At 42.6% G+C, this 21,731-nt stretch overlaps 1 protein-coding gene across 1 annotated transcript in view; it reads right to left on the bottom strand.

Annotated features, from left to right (window-relative positions):
• The window catches only part of LOC115144983 (ephrin type-B receptor 1-like), a 171,919-nt gene that overhangs the window by 47,289 nt on the left and 102,899 nt on the right, over nucleotides 1-21,731 (bottom strand). Inside the window, exons 4-5 of the mRNA XM_029686167.2 lie at nucleotides 20,430-20,585; nucleotides 8,395-8,730 (exon numbers count right to left, since the gene is read on the bottom strand). Coding sequence (XP_029542027.1) covers nucleotides 8,395-8,730; nucleotides 20,430-20,585 — 492 coding nt within the window. The remainder of the gene's footprint in view (nucleotides 1-8,394; nucleotides 8,731-20,429; nucleotides 20,586-21,731) is intronic.

Here is a 21,731-nt window from a genome sequence, read left to right as displayed (position 1 = left end):
TAATAGCCACAAAAACTCAAAGAAGCCATTTTACATTTTGTCACGTTCGTCGTATGGAGGAGACCAAGGCGCAGCGTAATGTGAATACATGATACTTTTAATAAAGATAGACACTAAACAAACTGTACAAAATATCTAAACGACCGTGACGCTATGCTACAACCGTGCAAACACAGGCAACTAGACATAGACAATAACCCACGAAATACCCAAAGAAGATGGCTACCTAAATATGGTTCCCAATTAGAGACAACGATAAACAGCTGCCTCTAATTGAGAACCAATCTAGGCAACCATAGACATACATAAACATCTAGATGGTAAACAATCCCATAAACCTACAAAACCCCTAGACAGTACAAAAACACATACATCACCCATGTCACACCCTGACCTAACCAAAACAATAAATAAAACAAAGAATACTAAGGTCAGGGCGTGACAGTTCCCCCCCAAAGATGTGGACTCCCGGCCACACACCTAAACCTATATGGGAGGGTCTGGGTGGGCATGACTCACATTTGGTAAAATTGTGTCGGGCTCAGTTCCAGCTAAACTTGGGCCGAGAGAGGAAGTCAATTGTTCACAAAAAGGGAGTTTCTGATGGAGAGCTACAAAAGTAAGTAAATAGAGTAACTCTTAGACTGAAATAAATAAGCTATTTTGGCGAACTTGTGTACTGTAGCTCTCCATGCTCACGTTTTAGACCTACACTAAGAAAAAAAGGTGCTATCTAGAACCAAAAAGAGTTCTTCAGCTGTCCCCATAGGATAACCCTGTTTGGTTCTAGGTATATCCCTTTTGTTCCAGGTAGAACTATTTTGGGTTCCATGTAGAACCCTTTGCACAGAGTGTTCTACATGGAACTCAAAGGGGTTCTACCTGGAACCAAAATGGGTTCTAACTGGAACCAAAAAAAAGTACCCTGATTGCTCACGGATGACAGACAGCTCATACTCATTCAACATACAGTATTTACTGCTTCTTCACTCCAGTTTTAAAAGCTTCCTTTGTAACTGCTTACATTCTCCTGAATGTTTGCTTAGCCAAATAGGTCTATGTGGTCTCTTGTTTCTGCATCTCCATGCGCCATGCAAAAGGGTAGATGAGCTTGATTCGCCCGGTGCGACAGGAGAGGGAATATTTTGAGGGAATTTTCTGTTGTGGTGGAGTGAAAAAAATAGAGACCCCCCCGAATATCAGCCTATAATTTGTAATATGACAAGTTACTAGAGAGACATTGATGTCTTCATAATCATTTTTTGAATTATTGGGCTTCATGTAGCCAATCCATTTTTATTGGCCAAGGTAAACCAGCAGTGCTCTCAAAGGCCTGCCTCAGCGTGTTGCTCTTTTTATGTCTCCAAGATGTGTGCGGATTTACAAGGAGGAAAATGTGTAGAGGAGAAATTGAACAAGCAAGATAAGGGCGGTAAAAACTGTCAAGAGTTCCAATCCTCTGAGAACCCTCAATTCTCACAAGGTAAGAATATCCCACCGGAGACCAAAAGGACGAAGCAGCAGTCCCCAGGCATTACCAGGGGAATCCTACTTCCCCATATCCCAAGACTGCTTCCCAAAATAATAAGGCAGAGCTTGTTGGAAGAAAGGTACGAAGAAAGTTCATCACATACTGTATATCAGCCTTTTTATCAGGTAATCTACATCAATAGGAAAGTCTCATTACGGAGTGTGACAACATGTCCCTGGCTTCCTTTACCAATTTGGATCAAAATTACAATGAACAAAAATATAAACACAACATGTAAAGTGTTGGTCCCAAGTTCCATGAGCTGAAATAAAAGATTCCAGAAATTCCCCATGTGCACAAAAATCTTATTTCTCTCATTGTGTGCAAACATTTTTTACATCCGTGTTAGTGATAATTTCCCCTTTGCCAAGATAATCCATCCACCTGACAGGTGGATGGACATATGCCACATATCAAGAAGCTGATTAAACAGCATGATCATTACACAAGTGCACCTTATGCTGGGGACAATAAAAGGCCACAAAAATATGCAGTTTTGTGACACAACATTATGGCACATAATGGTCTTTAGTTTGGCGGGAGCGTGCAACTGGCATGCTGACTGCAGGAATGCCCACCAGATCTGTGGCCCGATAATTTAATGTTCATTTTCTCTACCATAAACTGCCTACTTTTTGATAATTTGGCAGTACGTCCAACTAGCCTCACAACCATACACCACGTGTAACCACGACAGCCCAGGACCTCCACATCTGGCTTCTTCACCTGCGGGATAGTCTGAGACCAGCCACCCGGCTGCTGATGAAACTGTGGAATTGCACAACCGAAGAATTTCTGCACAAACTGTGCGCAAACTGTCTCAGGGAAGCTCATCTGTGTGCTTGTCATCCTCACCAGGGTCTTGACCTGACTGCAGTTTGGTGTTGTAACCATCTTCAGTGGGCAAATCGATGATATGTACCCAATTCCTGGAAGGTGAAAAAATGTCCCACTACTTCCATGCCCGGCATACTCACCAGACATGTCACCCACTGAGCATGTTTGGGATGCTCTGGATCGTACGACAGCATGTTCCAGTTCCTGCCAATATTCCCTGGGACAACATTCTACAGGCCACAATATACAGCCTGGTCAACTCTATGCGAAGGAGGTGTGTTGCGCTGCATGAGGCAACTGTGTGAAGGTATCTACTGTGTGACCAACAGATGCATATCTCAATACCCAGTCATGTGAAATCCATAGATTAGGGCCTAATGAATTTATTTCAATTGACTGATTTGAACTGTAACTCAGAAAATGTTTAAAATGGTTGCATTTTTTGTTAGGTGTACATTATGTTTTTTTCTGTCTTACTACAATTTGTTTTATTTATCTATCTTTTCTTCCTGTACACATTGTTTTCTCTTTTTTCACTCTCTCTCACTCTCTTTCTCTCGGTCTCTGTGAATGTTTTATAGCTCTAGATAATGCTTCTACTCAGGCGCAGGAAGTGTTGAGCATCAAGGATCCCTCACACAGAGACAGACAGTCCTCCTGATAGCCAGACATAGCCTGTTATCTCACAGAGTTATTCGTCTGAACGTCTACTGCCTAGGGGAATATTTCCATCTGTTTCTTTTTTTCTTATTTACAAGATGTTGGTTCAGATGCAATTTCCAAATGTCCCGATAGGACACAGGAGACAAACGGACCAGAACACAAGAGCATGGCTTTCTGTGATAAGATATTAAATATAGCTAACTGCCAGTGGCTACTGTAGCTACTCTTATACCTTGATTTCATTCTGTATTTTTCTGAGGTGTTTACTTATGTGTATATGGTGCCAAATAATACAGTCATTGCAAGCCTTTCCTGTCTCATCTAATGGTGTCATGGGTGAATGAGCTTCGGTAAGGAAGGACAGACCCCTATGACTGCAGAATACTAGTGACATGGATGATGGGATTAGCTGATGCAGTGATTCTTGAATCCTCATAGATTGAAAATGCCTGGAAATATATATTGAGAAATTGAAATGCAGTCTTACTAGTGTAGGAAGCAGAGCTTCTATGAGTAACCGTCTGAAGCTGTTCAATGATTAGTACAGTTTATGAGAGCACTATGACAGATTTTCGGCCTGGGAATTCAAGAGTCTGTCTGATGAATTCAAATACTCTAAGATCACACTGATGGAACAAAGAACAAAATCTCTCTCTACAAATTGACACACGGTTTAGTGATCTTTATGAGAGGCTTAGGTTAACATGGATCCCTTTATGTAGACCAATGCAACTTTTGACCAGACATCTCCTACCCATGGAACATTAGACACGTTTTAAATGTACCTGAGCGGAGTGTGTGTACTGTAAGAAGTGTTCCCTTGAGCACACATTTTGCTGGGCTGTAGAGAAGCCTCCACTGAGCACCAGCACCCGCCACATTAACTCTATGCCAGTATGGGAAAAGTTTGGGGCCCCAAAGTCGTGCCAGAGTAGCGGGTTTGGCACAGTTCTCTGTGAGCTTCAATCATCCAGGCCTGCTACTGTCAGTTACTCTGTTAGAACTACCTGAAACAGTTCTGGAAGAGTAACCGGGGCCTCGGATTGTAAATGTTAAAACATTGCCAATGTTAAAAGATTAATTTCATGCCATTCAATCTGCACCTCTGTTTGAATTTATGGAATGACACCCTCTAGCAGACTTTCGCAGACATTACTTCCTACATTAGAGAATGTAGAAACTGTAAAAGGCAATGGTAAAAGCATGTGTACTATTACATTTGACATTCAACTGAAAAGTTCCAAGATGTAAGCTGGTCTTCGGTTGGTGGTAAATCAGGTATGCATGATAAAACACACCACAATGTGTCTGAGAGGAGAGGATAGGAGAAGAGCATCTATCAGAGTTCATGTCAGCTTTGTCACTCCTGCCTGAATAAGGTATAATGGTCCCTTACTGAACCACAACTAATTCTCTCAACAGAGAATTCCTTTACTCTGAACCTCAGAAAGTGACACTATTCCAACCAGTCTCCTCCAAACGGATCCTTTCAATAGAACCAACTCATTCACCGTTTAAGGTGACTCTAGTTCAACATCCATCTACTCTACTGCTTCTCAACTCCTTCTATTCCCAACATGACAGATAACTCCTTACACAGCCATGACATGAAAGGCTTCTCAGACAGCTGAAATGGCACAATTACCTGACAATAATACAATGTCACAGACCATTTTTCTTACCTACTCATTACTACTGCAGCAGTTTTTACAAAAGACACTGGCATTGGCTATTTGGTGTATCTATTTCTTTCTTTCTTTATCTATATCCAGCTGTCAAGTCAAGCAATTACCCTGTCAAGCAAGATGATGGGGACTATTAGCTCTACTAGGTAATAAAGGCAATTTACGTTCTGCTCGAGTCCTCTTTCTACAAGCCAATGTTCTCAATCTCATCATTTCACAGCCTGGTCTCATAGACTAGACGTAACATAGTACATCTATTTAAATGAGTATGATATGTTATGTTTGGTATATTTACATAAACTGATGATTACTTAAGGCAAAGGAGGTTGGTCAGTGTGGATGTGTGGGTGTATAACGCGAACGTCTAGCAACACAAACGCTGCGTGTTTGAATCTCATTACAATTAGCATTTTAGCTAATTAGCAACTACTTACTACTTTTAAGATATTTTGCAATTACTTAGCATGTAAGCTAACCTTTCCCCTAACCCTAACCTTAACCCGTAAACTTAACCCTTAGCCTTATGTCAGCCACCTAGCTAACATTAGCCACAAGAAATTGTAATTTGTAATATTTCAAATCTTTTGCAAATTCGTAACATAACAAACAAATTGTAATTCGTAACATAACATACAAATTGTAATTCGTAACATATCATATGAATTGTAATTCGTAACATTTGAGTGTCCCAGATTTTCTTTTACTGTGTTAAACGTCATCTACCCCCGAGTCCAGGTTACATTTCAAAACCTGTCCTAGCTAACTCTATTTCATCTGCTATTTATGTAAAAGCCAGTAAGGAGACATTTCTAAAATCCTAGTCAAGGCACTGTTCCAGCAGATGTAGCTACACCGCCAACATACCTCTTACACATTCCGCCATTGATACATGACATGTTTGGCTAGGCTCTAGTAGTGTTATTGTAGGTACCAACATATTCCATGTACACTACCATTCAAAAGTTTGGGGTCACTTAGAAATGTCCTTGTTTTTGAAAGAAAAGCACATTTTTTTGTCCATTAAAATAACAACAAACTGATCAGAAATACAGTGTAGACATTGTTAATGTTGTAAATGACTATTGTAGCTGGAAATGGCTGATTTTTTAATTGGATATCTACATAGGCATACAGAGGCCCATTATCATCAACCATCACTTCTGGGTTCCAATGCCACGTTGTGTTAGCTAATCCAAGTCCAAATCCAGGACGCTGACCTTCTAGGCAAAGAAAAAGCCATATCTCAGACTGGCCAATAAAAATAAAATATTAAGATGGGCAAAAGAACACAGATACAGGACAGAGGAACTCTACCTAGAAGGCCAGCATCCTGGAGTCACCTCTTCACTGTTGAGTTTGAGACTGGTGTTTTGTGGGTACTATTTAATGAAGCTGCCAGTTGAGGACTTGTGAGGCGTCTGTTTCTCAACCTAGACACTCTAATGTACTTGTCCTCTTGCTCAGTTGTGCACCGTGGTCTCCCACTCCTCTTTCTATTCCGTTAAAGCCAGTTTGCGCTGTTCTGTGAAGGGAGTAGTACACAGAGTTGTATGAGATCTTCAGTTTCTTGGCAATTTCTCGCATGGAATAGCCTTCATTCCTCAGAACAAGAAAAGACTGACGAGTTTCAGAAGAAAGTTCTTTGTTTCTGGACATTTTGAGCCTGTAATTGATCCCACAAATTGATGATGCTGATGCTCCAGATACTCAACTAGTCTAAGGAATGCCAGTTTTATTGTTTCTTTAATTAGCACAACAATTTTCAGCTGTGCTAACATAATTGCAAAAGGGTTTTCTAATGGTCAATTAGCCTTTTAAAATGATAAACTTGGATTAGCTAATACAACATGCCATTGGACCACAGGAGTGAAGGTTGCTGATTCTTTATTATTATTTATTTTTATTGAACCTTTATTTAACTAGGTAAGTCAGTTAATTAAGAACAAATTCTGATAATGGGCCTCTGTACGACTATGTAGATATTCCATTAAATATCAGTCATGTACACCATTAACACTGTATTTCTGATCAATTTAATGTTATTTTAAAAACAAGGACATTTCTAAGTGAATAACTTTTTTTTTTAGCTATGTCTCACTTGCAGTGGGGCATCTCAGAAGATTACTATAGGTATGGAAAATATGTGTTAAAACAGCCATCCTCAACTGGCAGACCACGGATCCTGATGGATCCAGACCTAGCACGGGGTCAATACGGACCGCAGGATCCGACCCCAAATAAATGAAACATTTAAAATAATGTTTTTGTGAAATCAGTCGTGCTTTCTACTTACTGCTGTTGAGTAATTCATGGGCAGTTTTCCTCTTGTTATGTCATTCACTGACAGACCTTAAAGAGCTATTTATAACCTGTATGAAATGTCTAGTTGACGAACTACAGTAGTAGCTACGTAGTTAAATTAGGCTAACCAGCTATCTAAATCTTGTAGTTATCATGGTCAGATTACATGCCCATGGGCCTCGACCCACAGGGGGCCCCCATTGATTTTGTTGAGTCACTCAGGTATCATATGAACAACCATAAGCCATGGTAGAATGTGTAGAATTGTAGGAATTAGGTTTAAAATGGCAATATTTTCTCTCTGCCAAAAAGAGGGGTATGAACAGTATGAACAGTTTAGAGACACATGGGTTGCGAGGTGGGGGTTTGTAACTATGCCGATAAATGACCATATCCATCCGGACGTTTGCCACCTAGGTAATGTAAGTGACCGAACCGTTTTGAATAGTAGTTGAGAACCCCTGCGTTAAAATAAGGTAGTGTACTGTATGTATACGTTCCATGGTATAATGACAGACTACAGGTCTTCTCTATGGTCTCTGTTGTTTGGTTCAACAGGATTCTAACTGAATGTGACTAAACACAATGTTAGCTCACTGAGCTCAGTAACCTTGGTTAAATAAAGGTTCAATAAAATGTACAAAATAAATCAAACCTTGGTCCCATTGAAGTGAAAGTAATATAGCAGTGCAAGACAATCTTGATGTACCTCCGGGAACATTCACAGTGGAATGAGGCAGAGAGTCATAATTGGAATCCTTCTCAAGTTTTCCTAACAACGATTCCTATGTCTGGACGAAGTGGGCCGTTGGCTGCCCTGGCATTACCCATGGGGTATAGCGTGTGACAGGAGCACTGATTATTAGAATGGCTTCTCAATGAAACAATGTCTCCTTCATTTATTACACTTTACTACACCAACCGACACAAGCTTGACAGAGCCAGATACTATTTACCTCACATTTAAATGACTAAGTCCATATGATGTTTCAGTAGCATAAATAAAGCGATATAGATATGCATTGTGTGACAACACTTCTACCTCCAGAATGGTGTCTATGTTGTGAAAGACATACAACGAATAAACCGATTTGTGACGTTTCAATATTTAAAAAACATAATGAATAATCCAAAACAGTCTTGACAAAAGATCAAAAGGTTGTCTTTGGTTCAAGAATGTCTCCAGCTTAAAAGACAGGAAATGCCAGAAGTACTGATGTGTTGTTGTGTGATACCATTAATAATTTAGAAGATGAATATAATGTAAGCCTTGAAGAATTGATTCCCAGAACAAAGCTTTATAATGGTTGCCAGTGGAGGCTGTATATGAACACATGGTGTGAGAACCAACGCATGGTGCTGTACAATGCCACTGACCAGCCTGGTTAGTGGTGATGTTGATGGACACGTGCTGAGCAGGGTAGGGACTCTTGTTGGTGACTCCATTGAAAGCGTGTATCTCGAAGGTGTAGGGGGTGTGGGCCCACAGGTTACTGATGAACACCCTGGTCTCGGTCAGACCCTGCTGCCTGGGTACATACTCCACGTTGTCATCACAATGGGAACATGATGGCCGGTCTGCACGACACTTCCTGCACACGATGTTGTAGGTGACGTCATCACGGGCGCCAGTCTCCCTTGGAGGATGCCACTCCAGGATCACCGAGGTCTCGTTGACGATGGAGATGACGTTTCTGGGACCAGAGGGGACACCTGGATAGGAAGAGGGAATGCAATGCAGACATGAATATACTGTACAGTATGTAGTATGGTGTCTCTAGGCATGTTTGTAGCACTGTTTCAGCAACTGGCTATTACTTTAATATGACACGGCACAAAGACACTGCACTCTGATATGAAAGAGATATTAGGATCAACCATAGTGATCAACAAATAATACTAACTCAGATGTAGATATATATCACTGATGCCACCATTGCAGTCAACAAATATGCACATACAAGTAATTTAACTCCTGTTTTACCAGTCGTCTGTAATGTTGACAAATACATCATGTACATTACATTCAGTCAGAACCGTAAATATACTGAACAAAAATAAACACAAAATACAACAACTTCAACGATTTTACTGAGTTACAGTTTTAGAGTTAATATAAGGAAATCAGTCAATTAAAATTAATTAGGCCCTATTCTAGCGATATAACATGACTGGGCAGGCAGGGGCGCAGCCATGGGTGGGCCTGGGAGGGCATAGGCACACCCACTTGGGAGCAAGACCCAGCCAATCAAAATGATTTTCCCCACAAGAAGGCGTTATTACAGACAGAAATACTCCTCAGATTTATCAGCTGTCCAGGTGGCTGGTCTCAGATGATCCAGCAGGTGAAGAAGCCGGATACAGAGGACCTGGGCTAGCTTGGTTACACGTGGTCTGTTGTTGTGAGGCCGATTGGACGTACTGCCAAATTCTCTAAAATTATGTTGGAGGCGGATTATGGTAGAGAAATGAACATTCAAAGCTCTGGCAACAGCTCTGGTGGACATTCCTGCAGTCAGCATGCAAATTGCACGCTCCCTCAGCACAAGTTGCACCTGTGTAATGATCATGCTGTTTAATCAGGTTCTTGATATGCCACATCTGTCAGGGGGATGGGTTATCTTGGCAAAGGAGAAATGCTCACTGACAGGGATGTACACACATTTGTGACAATCATTTGAGCGAAATAGGCTATTTCACATGTTGCGTTTATGTTTTTGATCCGTTATAAATAGTATATATCTACAGTACCAGTCAAAAGTTTGGACACACCTATTCATTCAAAGGTGTTTCTTTATTTTGACTATTTTCTACATTGTAGAAGAATAGTGACTACATCAAAACTATGAAATGACGCATATGGAATCATGTGGTAACCAAAAATGTGTTAAACAAATATATTTTATATTTGAGATTCTACAAAGCAGCCACCCTTTGCCTTGGTGACAGCTTGCACACTCTTGGCATTCTTTCAACCGGCTTCATGAGAAATGCTTTTCCAAAAGTCTTGAAGGAGTTCCCACATGTGCTGAGCACTTGTTGGCTGTTTTTCCTTCACTCTGTGGTCCAACTCATCCCAAACCATCTCAATTGGGTTGAGGGCAGGTGATTGTGGAGGCAAGGTCATCTGATGCAACACTCCATCACTCTCCTTGGTCAAATAGCTCTTACACAGCCTGCAGGTGTGTTTTGGGTCATTGTCCTGTTGAAAAACAAATGTTAGTCTCACTAAGCGCAAACCAGATGGGATGGTGTATCGCTGCAGAATGCTGTGGTAGCCATGCTGGTTAAGTGTGCCTTGAATTCTAAATAAATCACAGACAGTGTCACCAGCAAAGCACCCCCACACCATCACACCTCCTCCTCCATGCTTCATGGTGGGAACCACACATGCGGAGATCATCCTCTGTCTCACAAAGACACGGCGGTTGGAACCAAAAATCTCAAATGTGGACTCAGACCAAAAGGACAGATTTCCACTGGTCTAATGTCCATTGCCGTGTTTCTTGCCCCAAGCAAGTCTCTTTTTCTTATTGGTGTCTTTTAGTGTAGTTTCTTTGCAGCAATTCGACCATGAAGGCCTGACTCGTGCAGTCTCCTTTGAAAAGTTGATGTTGAGATGTGTCTGTTACTTGAACTCTGTGAAGCATTTATTTGGAAGCTATGTTCTGTATACCACCCCTACCTTGTCACAACACAACTGATTGGCTCAAACGCATTAAGAAGGAAAGAAATTCCACAAATTAGGCACACAAGGCACACCTTTTAATTGAAATGCATTACAGGTGACTACCTCGTGAATCTGGTTGAGAGAATGCCAAGATTGTGCAAAGATGTCATGAAGACAAAGGGTGGCTACTTTGAAGAATCTCAAATATAACTTATATTTTGATTTGTTTAACACTTTTTTTGGTTGCTGCATGATTCCATATGTGTTATTTCATAGTGTTGATGTCTTCACTATTATTCTACAATGTAGAAAATAGTACAAATTAAGAAACGCCCTGAAATAAGTAGGTGTGATCAAACTTTTGACTGGTACTCTATGCAACTGCTATGCTTTTCACAGAAATGATCCCCCACTGGTTATTAGACTTCATGGGGTATTCAGCTGCCATTTAGCCCCATGTGTTATTGATGTTGATGTGTTGCAACAGTGTTACAATACCATTAACATGACAAAGCGCAGCATGGGAGCTGAAATTACACCACTCAATCACCCCCTCCTAGCCAACCTCATCCCTCTCACCAACATTCACTCATACTGAAACACTGAAACAGTTCTCACTACATTTCTCTTGTATTTGAACTCATTTGAACTGGCTGGCTCTGTGATCCCTGCCAGGGACGTTGGGTTTTGTTGCGCACTGTTTCCATCTCTGTGCTTGAGACTAAAACTATTATCATCACACAACTTTATCTGACATATTTCCCTATGGTGGCTGTACTGTTATGCTTCTCTCAAAACCTCAAGATTGCGTTCACAATAGTCGGTTGTTACTGTATGTGTGTGTCTACAATTTCACGAAGCCCAACCATCCCTGTGGGACTCCAATTTGTATTTGACCATTCTACCAGTGAATCAAGAGGAACTGACAGATCATTGGGTTGGCTGACCAATTTAACATATGCCTTTCTGATAGCGGGTGCCGATGTACACACAGGGGTCTGACCATGCCTTAGCAGTCTGGCTTTTCTGTCTCTCTGATTCACTTTTTCTGTCTTCTCCCTTTCATCTCCATAAGTCACGACTGTGATCTGAATGCATGGAAATTGGTCAATATTCTTTGAAATTTCTCTCTCCTGATCACCCTCCTCACATTCTCTGTTTCTCTATGTGAAGCAGAGCCAGCAGTCGGAGTCTGTGGATTACAACAGTAATGGTCAGGTGCTGTGGAGAAGAGTGGCTTTGCTCCATATTCTATAGTAGACCACCCAGAGGAGGTATGATACAGTATGATAACTCATAACTCACAGCCAGTGTGAACTGTATAGGGAATCCATCTGTCTTGCTTACTGTTTGTTAATACATGTAATTGTGTACCTTCTAATTGTATCTTGATATGGCTGTAAGTAGGTGTTGATTGCCATGGGTGGCCAATTAGAGACTCTTTTAGCTGGGAGTTATTGAAAGACTCGGTTCACACTTCACATAACACAGGGTCACTGGTCCTTTCAGCCAAAAGCCGGTCTTAGTTTAATAGATCCCATTGCCTGTGATGTGTTTCTCAGCTCTGCAAAAATAAAACATGGAGGGGTTGAGAAGGCTGATCTGATCACTACTTAACGTCTCGTTTACAGGCCATTATTGTCACTAGCACCTCCCCTCTTTCATTTGCGAGGGAATCTAATTTGTCTACAGCGTTAGTTACTGTTCTCTCCCTCTCTCCCCCACTGTCCCATCAGCTATAGGAGTCAGGGTTGATTTGGCTCAGTGGCACAGGGCTGCACCAAGCTGAGTTATCGACACCCAGACCCTCAGACTGGTCTGTAGATCTATGCTAATTAACTTGAGAGTAATTGATACTGCGCCTCGTGCCCCTGCCCTCAGGGACACGACAGGGGGGTAATCGTTTTGCCATTGACTAGCCTTTGATGGATCACCAGACTTCTGTACAACCATACCAGGAGACCTGAGTGAGAGTTACAGGGTTAGCTAACATTCTGTAGCAAATATGCAATTTAAGTGTAGATTGGACTTTTTTCTCATCAACTGTGAGTTACAATAACAGTTCACATTTGGAGAAACAGAATAATTAAGTACATACAAGCCGCCACCATAGATTCATCAAAAGCCCAAAACTCTTTGAAGGTTGTATTCATTTCTGTGAGCAAAATAACAACTACAAAAAAAGGAATCTTGTGTACTGACTGTCCAAACTACTCTGCAGTAACTAGAGAGGCCCATCACATCACCATCACCCATCACCCCAGCAAGACCAAGAGCCAAAGGCTAAACCCACAGCACACCAAGACACCGTCTGGAAGTCTGTCGGTACGCGACTCCACACGCTAACAATCACACCTCTGTTTACACAGCTAGGCCTCACATCCACATCCAGGAACACTTCTTCCTTGACCGGGCCGGTCGTTTCTCTCCTTCTTTCCCACTGATGTCATTCCGGAATGCGCCCAGAGGAGCTCGGGAAATAACAGGCCGGACTCTACTGATCTGTATTATCAGGCATTCCAGATTCCCTGTGGAGAGGCCCATGACAAAACTGCCCTTTAGTGTTTAGAAAAGGCCATGTTATGACTAAATGAAAAGTTATCTTCCACCGGGACATTTTAATACATTATATTATAGTACAGCAACAGAGTATCTAGCTAGTAAGTCTGGTAGTTCACCATTACTGCCCCCCCCCCCCCCCACACACACTGGGCACAGACATCAGTTCAAGTCGAGTTTTGATTTACATTTTTTTTAAATGATCAACTAAAGTGAATTCAACATGGGGAAAAAAAGACCAAATTCCCTTACGTTGATGGCTCTTTGCAAATCCAATCAGGTTTTCCACGCTGATTAAATGTTTTGGTTGAAATGACATGGAAACAACATTGATTCCACCAGTTTTTCCCCAGTGGGCCTGGATTTAAACAGGATTCTATGACCTGATGTCCTAATAAAGAACAGGGGAAGTAGGGTTTTAATGGGTATGTCTCAGAGACAAATTGCTTTTTGAATGTCAAATTTAGACTCTTACAGTCCTCAGTGATTCTTCCATGTGCTACTGTATATCAAAACCCAAGGGGGCACAGCAGTCTGAAACTGTCTGCTCTAAAGATGCCAAGGCTGCTTTAACATTCAACCTTACCTTTCGAGGAAAACCCATGAGAGGCCGTTTTAGTTTCAATCTGTCTGGAGCAACACTTTATTTGTATGTTTTCATGACCTTTTGTAGCTGTCTGTGTCTGAGTGTGAAAGCAAAGGGAAGAGGGTAACTGAGGCTCTACGCTACCTGCATATTTCATGAGACTGGGTGAGTGGGCTAGACATGACCAGGCCCATGTTTTTACATGTGCATATTGTAATAATATAACATTTTATTTGGTCGGTGCTTACATTTGTCCTATTTCACACATGTACAAGTGTGCAAAAATCCCCCTGAGAGAGCCTTGGAGATTGGGGTCACGGTCAGCCATTATTAACGGCGACCCTGGAGCAACTAGGGTTAAGTGCCTTGCTCAAGGGCACATTGGCAGATTTTTCACATTGGTAGCTCAGGGATTCAAGCTAGCAACACTAACTGGTAGGCTACCTGCTGCCCTGCCCTGCGTGCGTGCATGTGTGACCACAAATGACCACACAGACTGGGGAATTAATCTTACAGCTGCAGACATTAGGATGCTTGCCGCTTTGCGTGAGGCGAGCTATGTGAGTGTAGAATGGTCTCATCACTCCTTTCCCTGATGGAGTAATAGCTATTGTCTCTATCTGACTCCAGGTAATTACCGTCAATGTTGTGTCAAGTCCACACACTGTGCAACACTGCTGGCTTGCCGTAGGGGTGCTGCTTCAATTAGAATAATTAAACATCAATGTTCTCCTCTCCAGCAGTATGGCAAGGCCCAGGATGGGACCTGATGAGGGCTTCCAGGAGGGTGTATAGGGGAGGTACGTGAAGTTCTAATAGGGGGGTATGGATGGGCACCTGATGTTTAAGAAGTGTGGTAGTGAGTGATAGGTCTTTGAAGGAGCATGGAGGCTCACCAGTGCAGCTCCATGGTTATAGCGTAGCGTTGCGCTCCTGCTGACAGTGTGGGGAGAGTGTCAACCCATCAGCCTTCTAATCTGACAGAGGGAGCAGCAGAACACCAGCCCACTTTACACACACCTTGCCTTGCCTCGCTCACACTGATTCTACACACAGCCTAACAGCTGCTCTACTGCACAGTCCGTGAGCAGGGGAAACCAATAGAGAGAGAAAGTATACGTGTGTATACTACTAAGGTGTGTGTGTGTGTGTGTGTGTGTGTGTGTGTGTGTGTAAGTGCGTACTGCTTGTATGTGGTGGGTGTGTTTATTTGTGTTTCTGAAATTCACCTTCATCTCTAAGCTAATTTGGTTGAATAGTAAGTAGAATAAATATGTGAGTCAATAACATGCAAACTGAACAAGGATGCTTAGATGTACACCCGCTACGAGGCTGGCTTCAGGTTAGCTCTGCTCCACCCTGTTTCCTCAGAGATCTGCCTTCCACAACTGTGCAGCGTTTTCAAGCGAACTCACACTGTCCTCAATTAGCACTCGACATCAGTGGGGGGAATAATTATTTAAGCTGATACATCCTGATTTACATAAACAGTAAGAGGATAAGGACACGGGTGGCCAGCCACACTCTACAGTCAGAAACCATGCATTCATTACATTGATTACAGCTTCAGCATCATATCTGCACACTTCACTACTGTAATCATATGCAGCTGCTGTCTCTGTCTTTGAACACTTTTAATAGTCAAAGTGGTGAGTGGGAGTAGATGAAAAGGGGAAGGTTGGTTTCTGAATAATACTCCAAACAAACACCCACAAATTCAAATCACGTTGACAAAATGTTTATGAAATGGTAGGGAAAAACTTTACAGACACTATTAGGAAAGTAAGAGGAGGATCTCATTTACGCTGATATCACAGGAGGTTGGTAGCACCTTCATTGGGGAGAACAGGCTCGTGGTAATGGCTGGAGTGGAACTGGTGGAATGGTATCAAATACACTACATCAAACACATGGGTTTCCATGGGTTTGATGCCATTCCATTCACGTCGTTCCAGACATTATTATGTCTTCCCCTCAGCAGCCTCCTGTGTCTGATATTAGCATCATTCCCCTATCTATCTCTCTCTCTCTCTCTCTCTCTCTCTCTCTCTCTCTCTCTCTCTCTCTCTCTCTCTCTCTCTCTCTCTCTCTCTCTCTCCTTTACTTTTTTAGTGTTTTCTATTTCCATAAAATTGAGAAGAAGACATTTGTGTGAGTCTGGATGGTTGATGACTTGGTAATGGTCACAGCACAGGGTCCCCAGTGACGGCTGTGGTGGAACAAAGCCTGTCTAAGAGTAAAGGCCCTATAGTCAGGAGCTCTTTTCAACTACACCCACATGCCTTTCAGCCTCCTCCGCACTGTCTCAGTACTGTCTCACTGGAGTTAACAGCTAGCGGATTAGAGGGGAAACACTGAGAGACACATTATAGGAGAGAAAGACTGTCAGGGAGGAAAAGAGAGAGAGAGAGAGAGAGAGAGAGAGAGAGAGTGTTACAACTGTACATTGCCAATAATAACATTTGACATTTCTATATTATAAAAAATAAAATGTGAGTAATATTTACTGTAAATTTCTGATTGCTAATTTCCCTTGCTTATTGTCTATTACACTAGCTTTGACAATGTAAACATGTTTCCAATGCTAATAAAGCCCTTTGAATTGAATTGATTTCAGAGAGAGAGGGGGAAAGAAAGAGAGAGACAGAGAGAGAGGGGGAGACAGGGAAAGAGAGTGTCAGGGAGAACAAGCAAGAGAGAGTATGCTTCAAGGAGGATGAGAGAGAGAGAGAGAGAGAGTGTCATGGAAAACGAGAGAGAGAGAGAGAGAGAGAGAGTGTCATGGAAAACGAGAGAGAGAGAGAGAGAGAGAGAGAGAGTGTCATGGAAAACGAGAGAGAGAGAGAGAGAGAGAGAGAGTGTCATGGAAAACGAGAGAGAGAGAGAGAGAGTGTCATGGAAAACGAGAGAGAGAGAGAGAGAGAGAGTCATGGAAAACGAGAGAGAGAGAGAGAGAGAGAGAGAGACTAAACTGAGAATACACAGTGGCAGAATACCTGACCACTGTGAATGACCCAAAATTAATGAAATCATTGACTATGTATAGACTCAGTGAGCATAGCCTTGCTATTGAGAAAGGCCGCCGAAGGCAGATCTGTCTCTCAAGACAAGACAGGCCATGTACACACAGCCCACAAAATGAGATAGAAACTGAGCTGTACTTCTTAACATCCTGCCAAATGTATACACATATTTCCCTCAGATAACACAGACCCAGATAATAAAGTCCCATATATATTAGGTGAAATCCCAGAGTATGCCATTAGATCAGCAATATTTGTGACCTGTTGCCTCAAGTAAAGGGCAACCAGTGAAGAACAAACATAATTATAAATACAACCATATTTATGTTGATTTATTTTCCCCTTTGTACTTTAACTATTTGCACATCGTTACAACACTGTATCTAGCCATAATATGACGTTTCTGTCACACCCTGATCTGTTTCACCTGTCTTTGGGATTGTCACCACCCCCTCCAGGTGTAGACCATCTTCCCCATTATCCCCTGTGTATTTATACCTGTGTTCTCTGTTTGTAGTTTTCCTGGTTTTTACCTTTTCTGCCTGCCCTGACCCTGTACACACACACACACACACACACACACACACACACACACACACACACACACACACACACACACACACCTATAGATGCTTCTAAGACCCAACTCTAGGACCCGAGAGAGTACCTTCATCCTGCTAATCACATTAAAACAGAAAGTGGAGCTGGAATGGAGAAAGAGGAGAGTGAAGGGATAAAGGCCTTCCTGAAGCTCTTCTGCAGTGTTCTATAGCGGGGCCCCAGGATTGGAACGGCACTGATGGTCCAGGCTCAGCAGGAGTCCAGGCCTCATCTCTTAGTCACAGCAAAGTCACATGAAAGGAGTGAGAAAAGCCCATCACCAGCGCCTCACCACCACCAGGGATAAGAGGCCAGAGAGAGAAAAGACAAGCACCCCACACTCTAGTGGACTCATTGGTGAAATGTTATTCATATTTTTCATAATTCCATAATTAATAAACGTTATACATTATACAAAAAAACACAGAAAATCCAGTGCTTCTATGTCAAACGTTATTGTTACAGTGCATTTGGAAAGTATTCAGATCACTTTTTCCACATTTTGTTATGTTACAGCCTTATTCTAAAATTGATTAAATAGTTTTTCCCCCTTATCAATCTACACACAACACCCCATAATGACAAAGCAAAAAAAAAATAGAAATGTTTGCAAATGTAAAAATCAAAACTGAAATATCACATTTACATAAGAATTCAGACCTTTTACTCAGTACTTTGCTGAACTTCAAGTCTTATTGGGTATGACGCTACAATCTTGTGTGCTACAAGTGTGTGTGTGTGTATTTGGGGAGTTTCTCCCATTCTTCTCTGCAGATCCTCACAAGCTATGTCAGATGGGATGGGGAGCGTTGCTACACAGCTATTTTCAGGTATCTGCAGAGATGTTAGGTCGGGCTCTGGCTCGTTCACACAAAGACATTCAGAGACTTGTCCCGAGGCCACTCCTGCATTGTCTTGGCTGTGTGCTTAGGGTCGTTGTCATGTTGGAAGGTAAACTTTCACCCCAGTCTGAGATCGTGAGCGCTCGGGAGCACATTTTCATCAAGGATCTCTGTACTTTGCTCCGTTCATCTTTCCCTCTAACCTGACTCATCTCCCAGTCCCTGCTGCTCAAAAACATCCCCACAACATGATGCTGCCACCACCCTGCTTCACCGTAGGGATGATGTCAGGTTTCCTCCAGACATGACGCTTGGCATTCAGACCAGACTTCTAGCTTGGTTTCATAAGACCAGAGAATCTTGTCTCTCATGGTCTGAGAGTCCTTTAGGTGCCTTTTGGCAAACTCAAAGCAGGCTGTCATGTGCCTTTTACTGAGGACTAGCTTCCGTCTGGACATTCTACCATAAAGGCCTGATTGGTGGAGTGCTGCAGAGATGGCTGTCCTTCTGGAAGGTTCTCCCATCTCCACAGAGGACCTCTGGAGCTCTGTCAGAGTGAGGTTCTTGGTCACTTCCCTGGCCAAGGCCCTTCTCCCCCGATTGCTCAGGTTGGCCGGGCAGCCAGCTCTAGGAAGAGTCTTGGTAGTTCCAAACTTCTTCCATTTAAGAATGATGGAGGCCACTCTGTTCTTGGGGACCTTCAATGCTGCAGAAATGTTTTGGTACCCTTCCCCAGATCTGTGCCTCGACACAATCCTGTCTCAGAGCTCTACGGACAATTCCTTCAACCTCATGGCTTGGTTTTTGCTCTGACATACACTGTCAACTGTGGAACCTTATATAGACAGGTGTGTTCCTTTCCAAATCATGACCAATCAGTTGAATATACTACAGGTGGACTCCAATCAAATCTCATGGATGATCAATGGAACCAGGATGCACCTGAGCTCAATATTAAGCCTAATAGCAAAGGGTCTGAATAGTTATTTAAGGTATTTCTGTTTTTTATTTTGTATACACTTGCACATTTTTTACCAAAAACAGTTTCCGCTATTGGGGTATTGTGTGTAGATTGATGAGGAAAAAAAATATTTAATAAATTTTTTAATGAGGCTGTAATGTAACAAAATGTGGAAAAGGGAAGGGGTCTGAATGCACTGTATATTTCAGTCTTCTGTGAAGTATATAAAGTGTAATATTGGAATGCAAACTCAAATTTGAATACATTTCAACTCTATATCTGACATGGTGCAGGTGTCTTATTTTGCAGGTGTCTGATTTTAAGCCCATAACCATATGTGGGAGGTATATACTTTTGTTTAAAACTACAAAGAGACACTCTGTGTGACCCTGATTTATCCCACTGCAGTAAAAGGTTAATGCTCTAGCCCTGGGTTTTGCAGATCCAAAGTGTCTCCAAAGTGTCCCTCTGAGAAGCACCATTTGCATGGTTTGGAGGCAATGAAACAGAAGAGTTATTATAGCACATCTAAGGGGTCTGGATAGAACAACAATGGTTCAATGGACTGTGTTTTCTGACCCATCAGCCTTTCATTCACAAAATAGTTTCTTATTCAACTACTTATGAATGGGGTGACCATGTCTTATTTTCCCCTAGTACTCGTCTATCCAGGTCACCTACATAGCGCAGTGCCCCACATTCTCTGTCCCTGTGGGTTTGAAGGGAACTGAATCAGGGCGTTTTAGGGCAGTGGTTGGAGTGGCTGGCTCAACATCAGGGACAGCAGTTAAATGGTATTCATGTATCAACCTACATTGATATGATCTGGGGCAATGGGGCAGATGGAGAGAGACCTAGAACAGCTGCTCATCCATCGAAGGAATCATAAAGTATTTCGGTCCGGCAGTTGTTTAGACCAGAGTGCTTTCTCCTTCTCACACTTCATTGACTGGACCTTGTGTTAAAGAGTTAGTATTAAAAATGAAGCTGGTAGAGGAGGGGGTGGCCATTCACGCATCCCTCAGGTTCTATACTTACTCTGTTGCAGTCAAGCATGGGAAGTGCCGAATAAGCAGCACGTGTAGAACAGTTGATATTGAGCACGCCCTTTCCAAATGAAAATGAACTTCAAATGTATTTTCCCATTGATTGGTCGGAGTGTGAGACTTACTGGTGCAGGAAGCCTCGGGCAGGTCCATGTCTCCTCTGTAGTATCCGTTACGGCAGCCGCAGATGGTGGCAGCCTCCACAGTGGAGCGGCTGTTGGGGGGGCACTGCAGACACAGCCCTGGCCCCTGGGTGGACTTGAACGTCCCTTGGGGACACGCTGCATGGAGGACAGAAAGAAAAGACAGAGAGAACAGAGAATTTAGACTCTTCATCAACATCCACAGGTTACTGTATCCAGGGCGCAGCATGTAGACTACTGTTACTCCACCCATGGGTGAGTCTCGCAAACCAGACATTTCCTACTGCACAAAAGCCTGGAAATCACGTAACGGGTTGACTAAGAGGTTACATAACGGGTTGACTAAGAGGTTACGTAACGGGTTGACTAAGATCATTTAAGTTGCCTCATTATCCTCAACCACCCAATCAACATTCAACCTCTCTCACTATATCTCACTATGCCTTAGTACAGTACCTCTTCTGCTGTCAAAACATACTGTAACTCCAAAAAGAACAAAATATTATTTCCAGTCTGAGTATGTGGCAATAACATGGCGTGTAATAGGTCCTGGAATAACAGCGAAACACAGTTGTCCTCTGTAGCTCAGTTGGTAGATAATGGTTTTTGCAACATGGTGTCCACCAGTTCTATCCCAGGACCAAACAGAAACTTGCATCCTGTAGCACAAATTCAAAAAGGTTTTGGGACACTGTAAAGTCCATGGAGAATAAGAGCACCTCCTCCCAGCTGCCCACTGCACTGAGGCTTGGAAACACTGTCACCACCGATAAATCTACGATAATCGAGAATTTCAATAAGCATTTTTCTACGGCTGGCCATGCTTTCCACCTGGCTACCCCTAACCCGACCAAGAGCTCTGCACCCCCCACAGAAACTTTCCCAAGCCCCCCCCCCCCGCTTCTCCTTCACCCAAATGTTCTGAAAGAGCTGAAAATCTGCACCCCTACAAATCAGCTGGGCTAGACAATCTGGACCCTCTCTTTCTAAAATTATCCGCCACAATTGTTGCAACCCCTATTATTAGCCTGTTCAACCTCTCTTTCATATCGTCGGAGATCCCAAAAGATTGGAAAGCTGTCATGGTCATCCCCCTCTTCAAAGGGGGAGACACTCTAAACCCAAACTGTTACAGACCTATATCTATCCTGCCCTGCCTTTCTAAAGTCTTTGAGAACCAAGTTAACAAACAGATCACTGACCATTTCGAATCCCATCGTACCTTCTCCGCTATGCAATCTGGTTTCAGGGCTGGTCATGGGTGCACCTCAGCCACCTCTACAC

This window comes from Oncorhynchus nerka, linkage group LG17 (genome assembly GCF_034236695.1).
Source record: "Oncorhynchus nerka isolate Pitt River linkage group LG17, Oner_Uvic_2.0, whole genome shotgun sequence".
Classification (NCBI taxonomy): Eukaryota; Metazoa; Chordata; class Actinopteri; order Salmoniformes; family Salmonidae; genus Oncorhynchus; species Oncorhynchus nerka.
The sequence above is the reverse complement of the archived record's forward strand: the minus strand, read 5'-3'. Positions and strand labels throughout refer to the sequence as shown.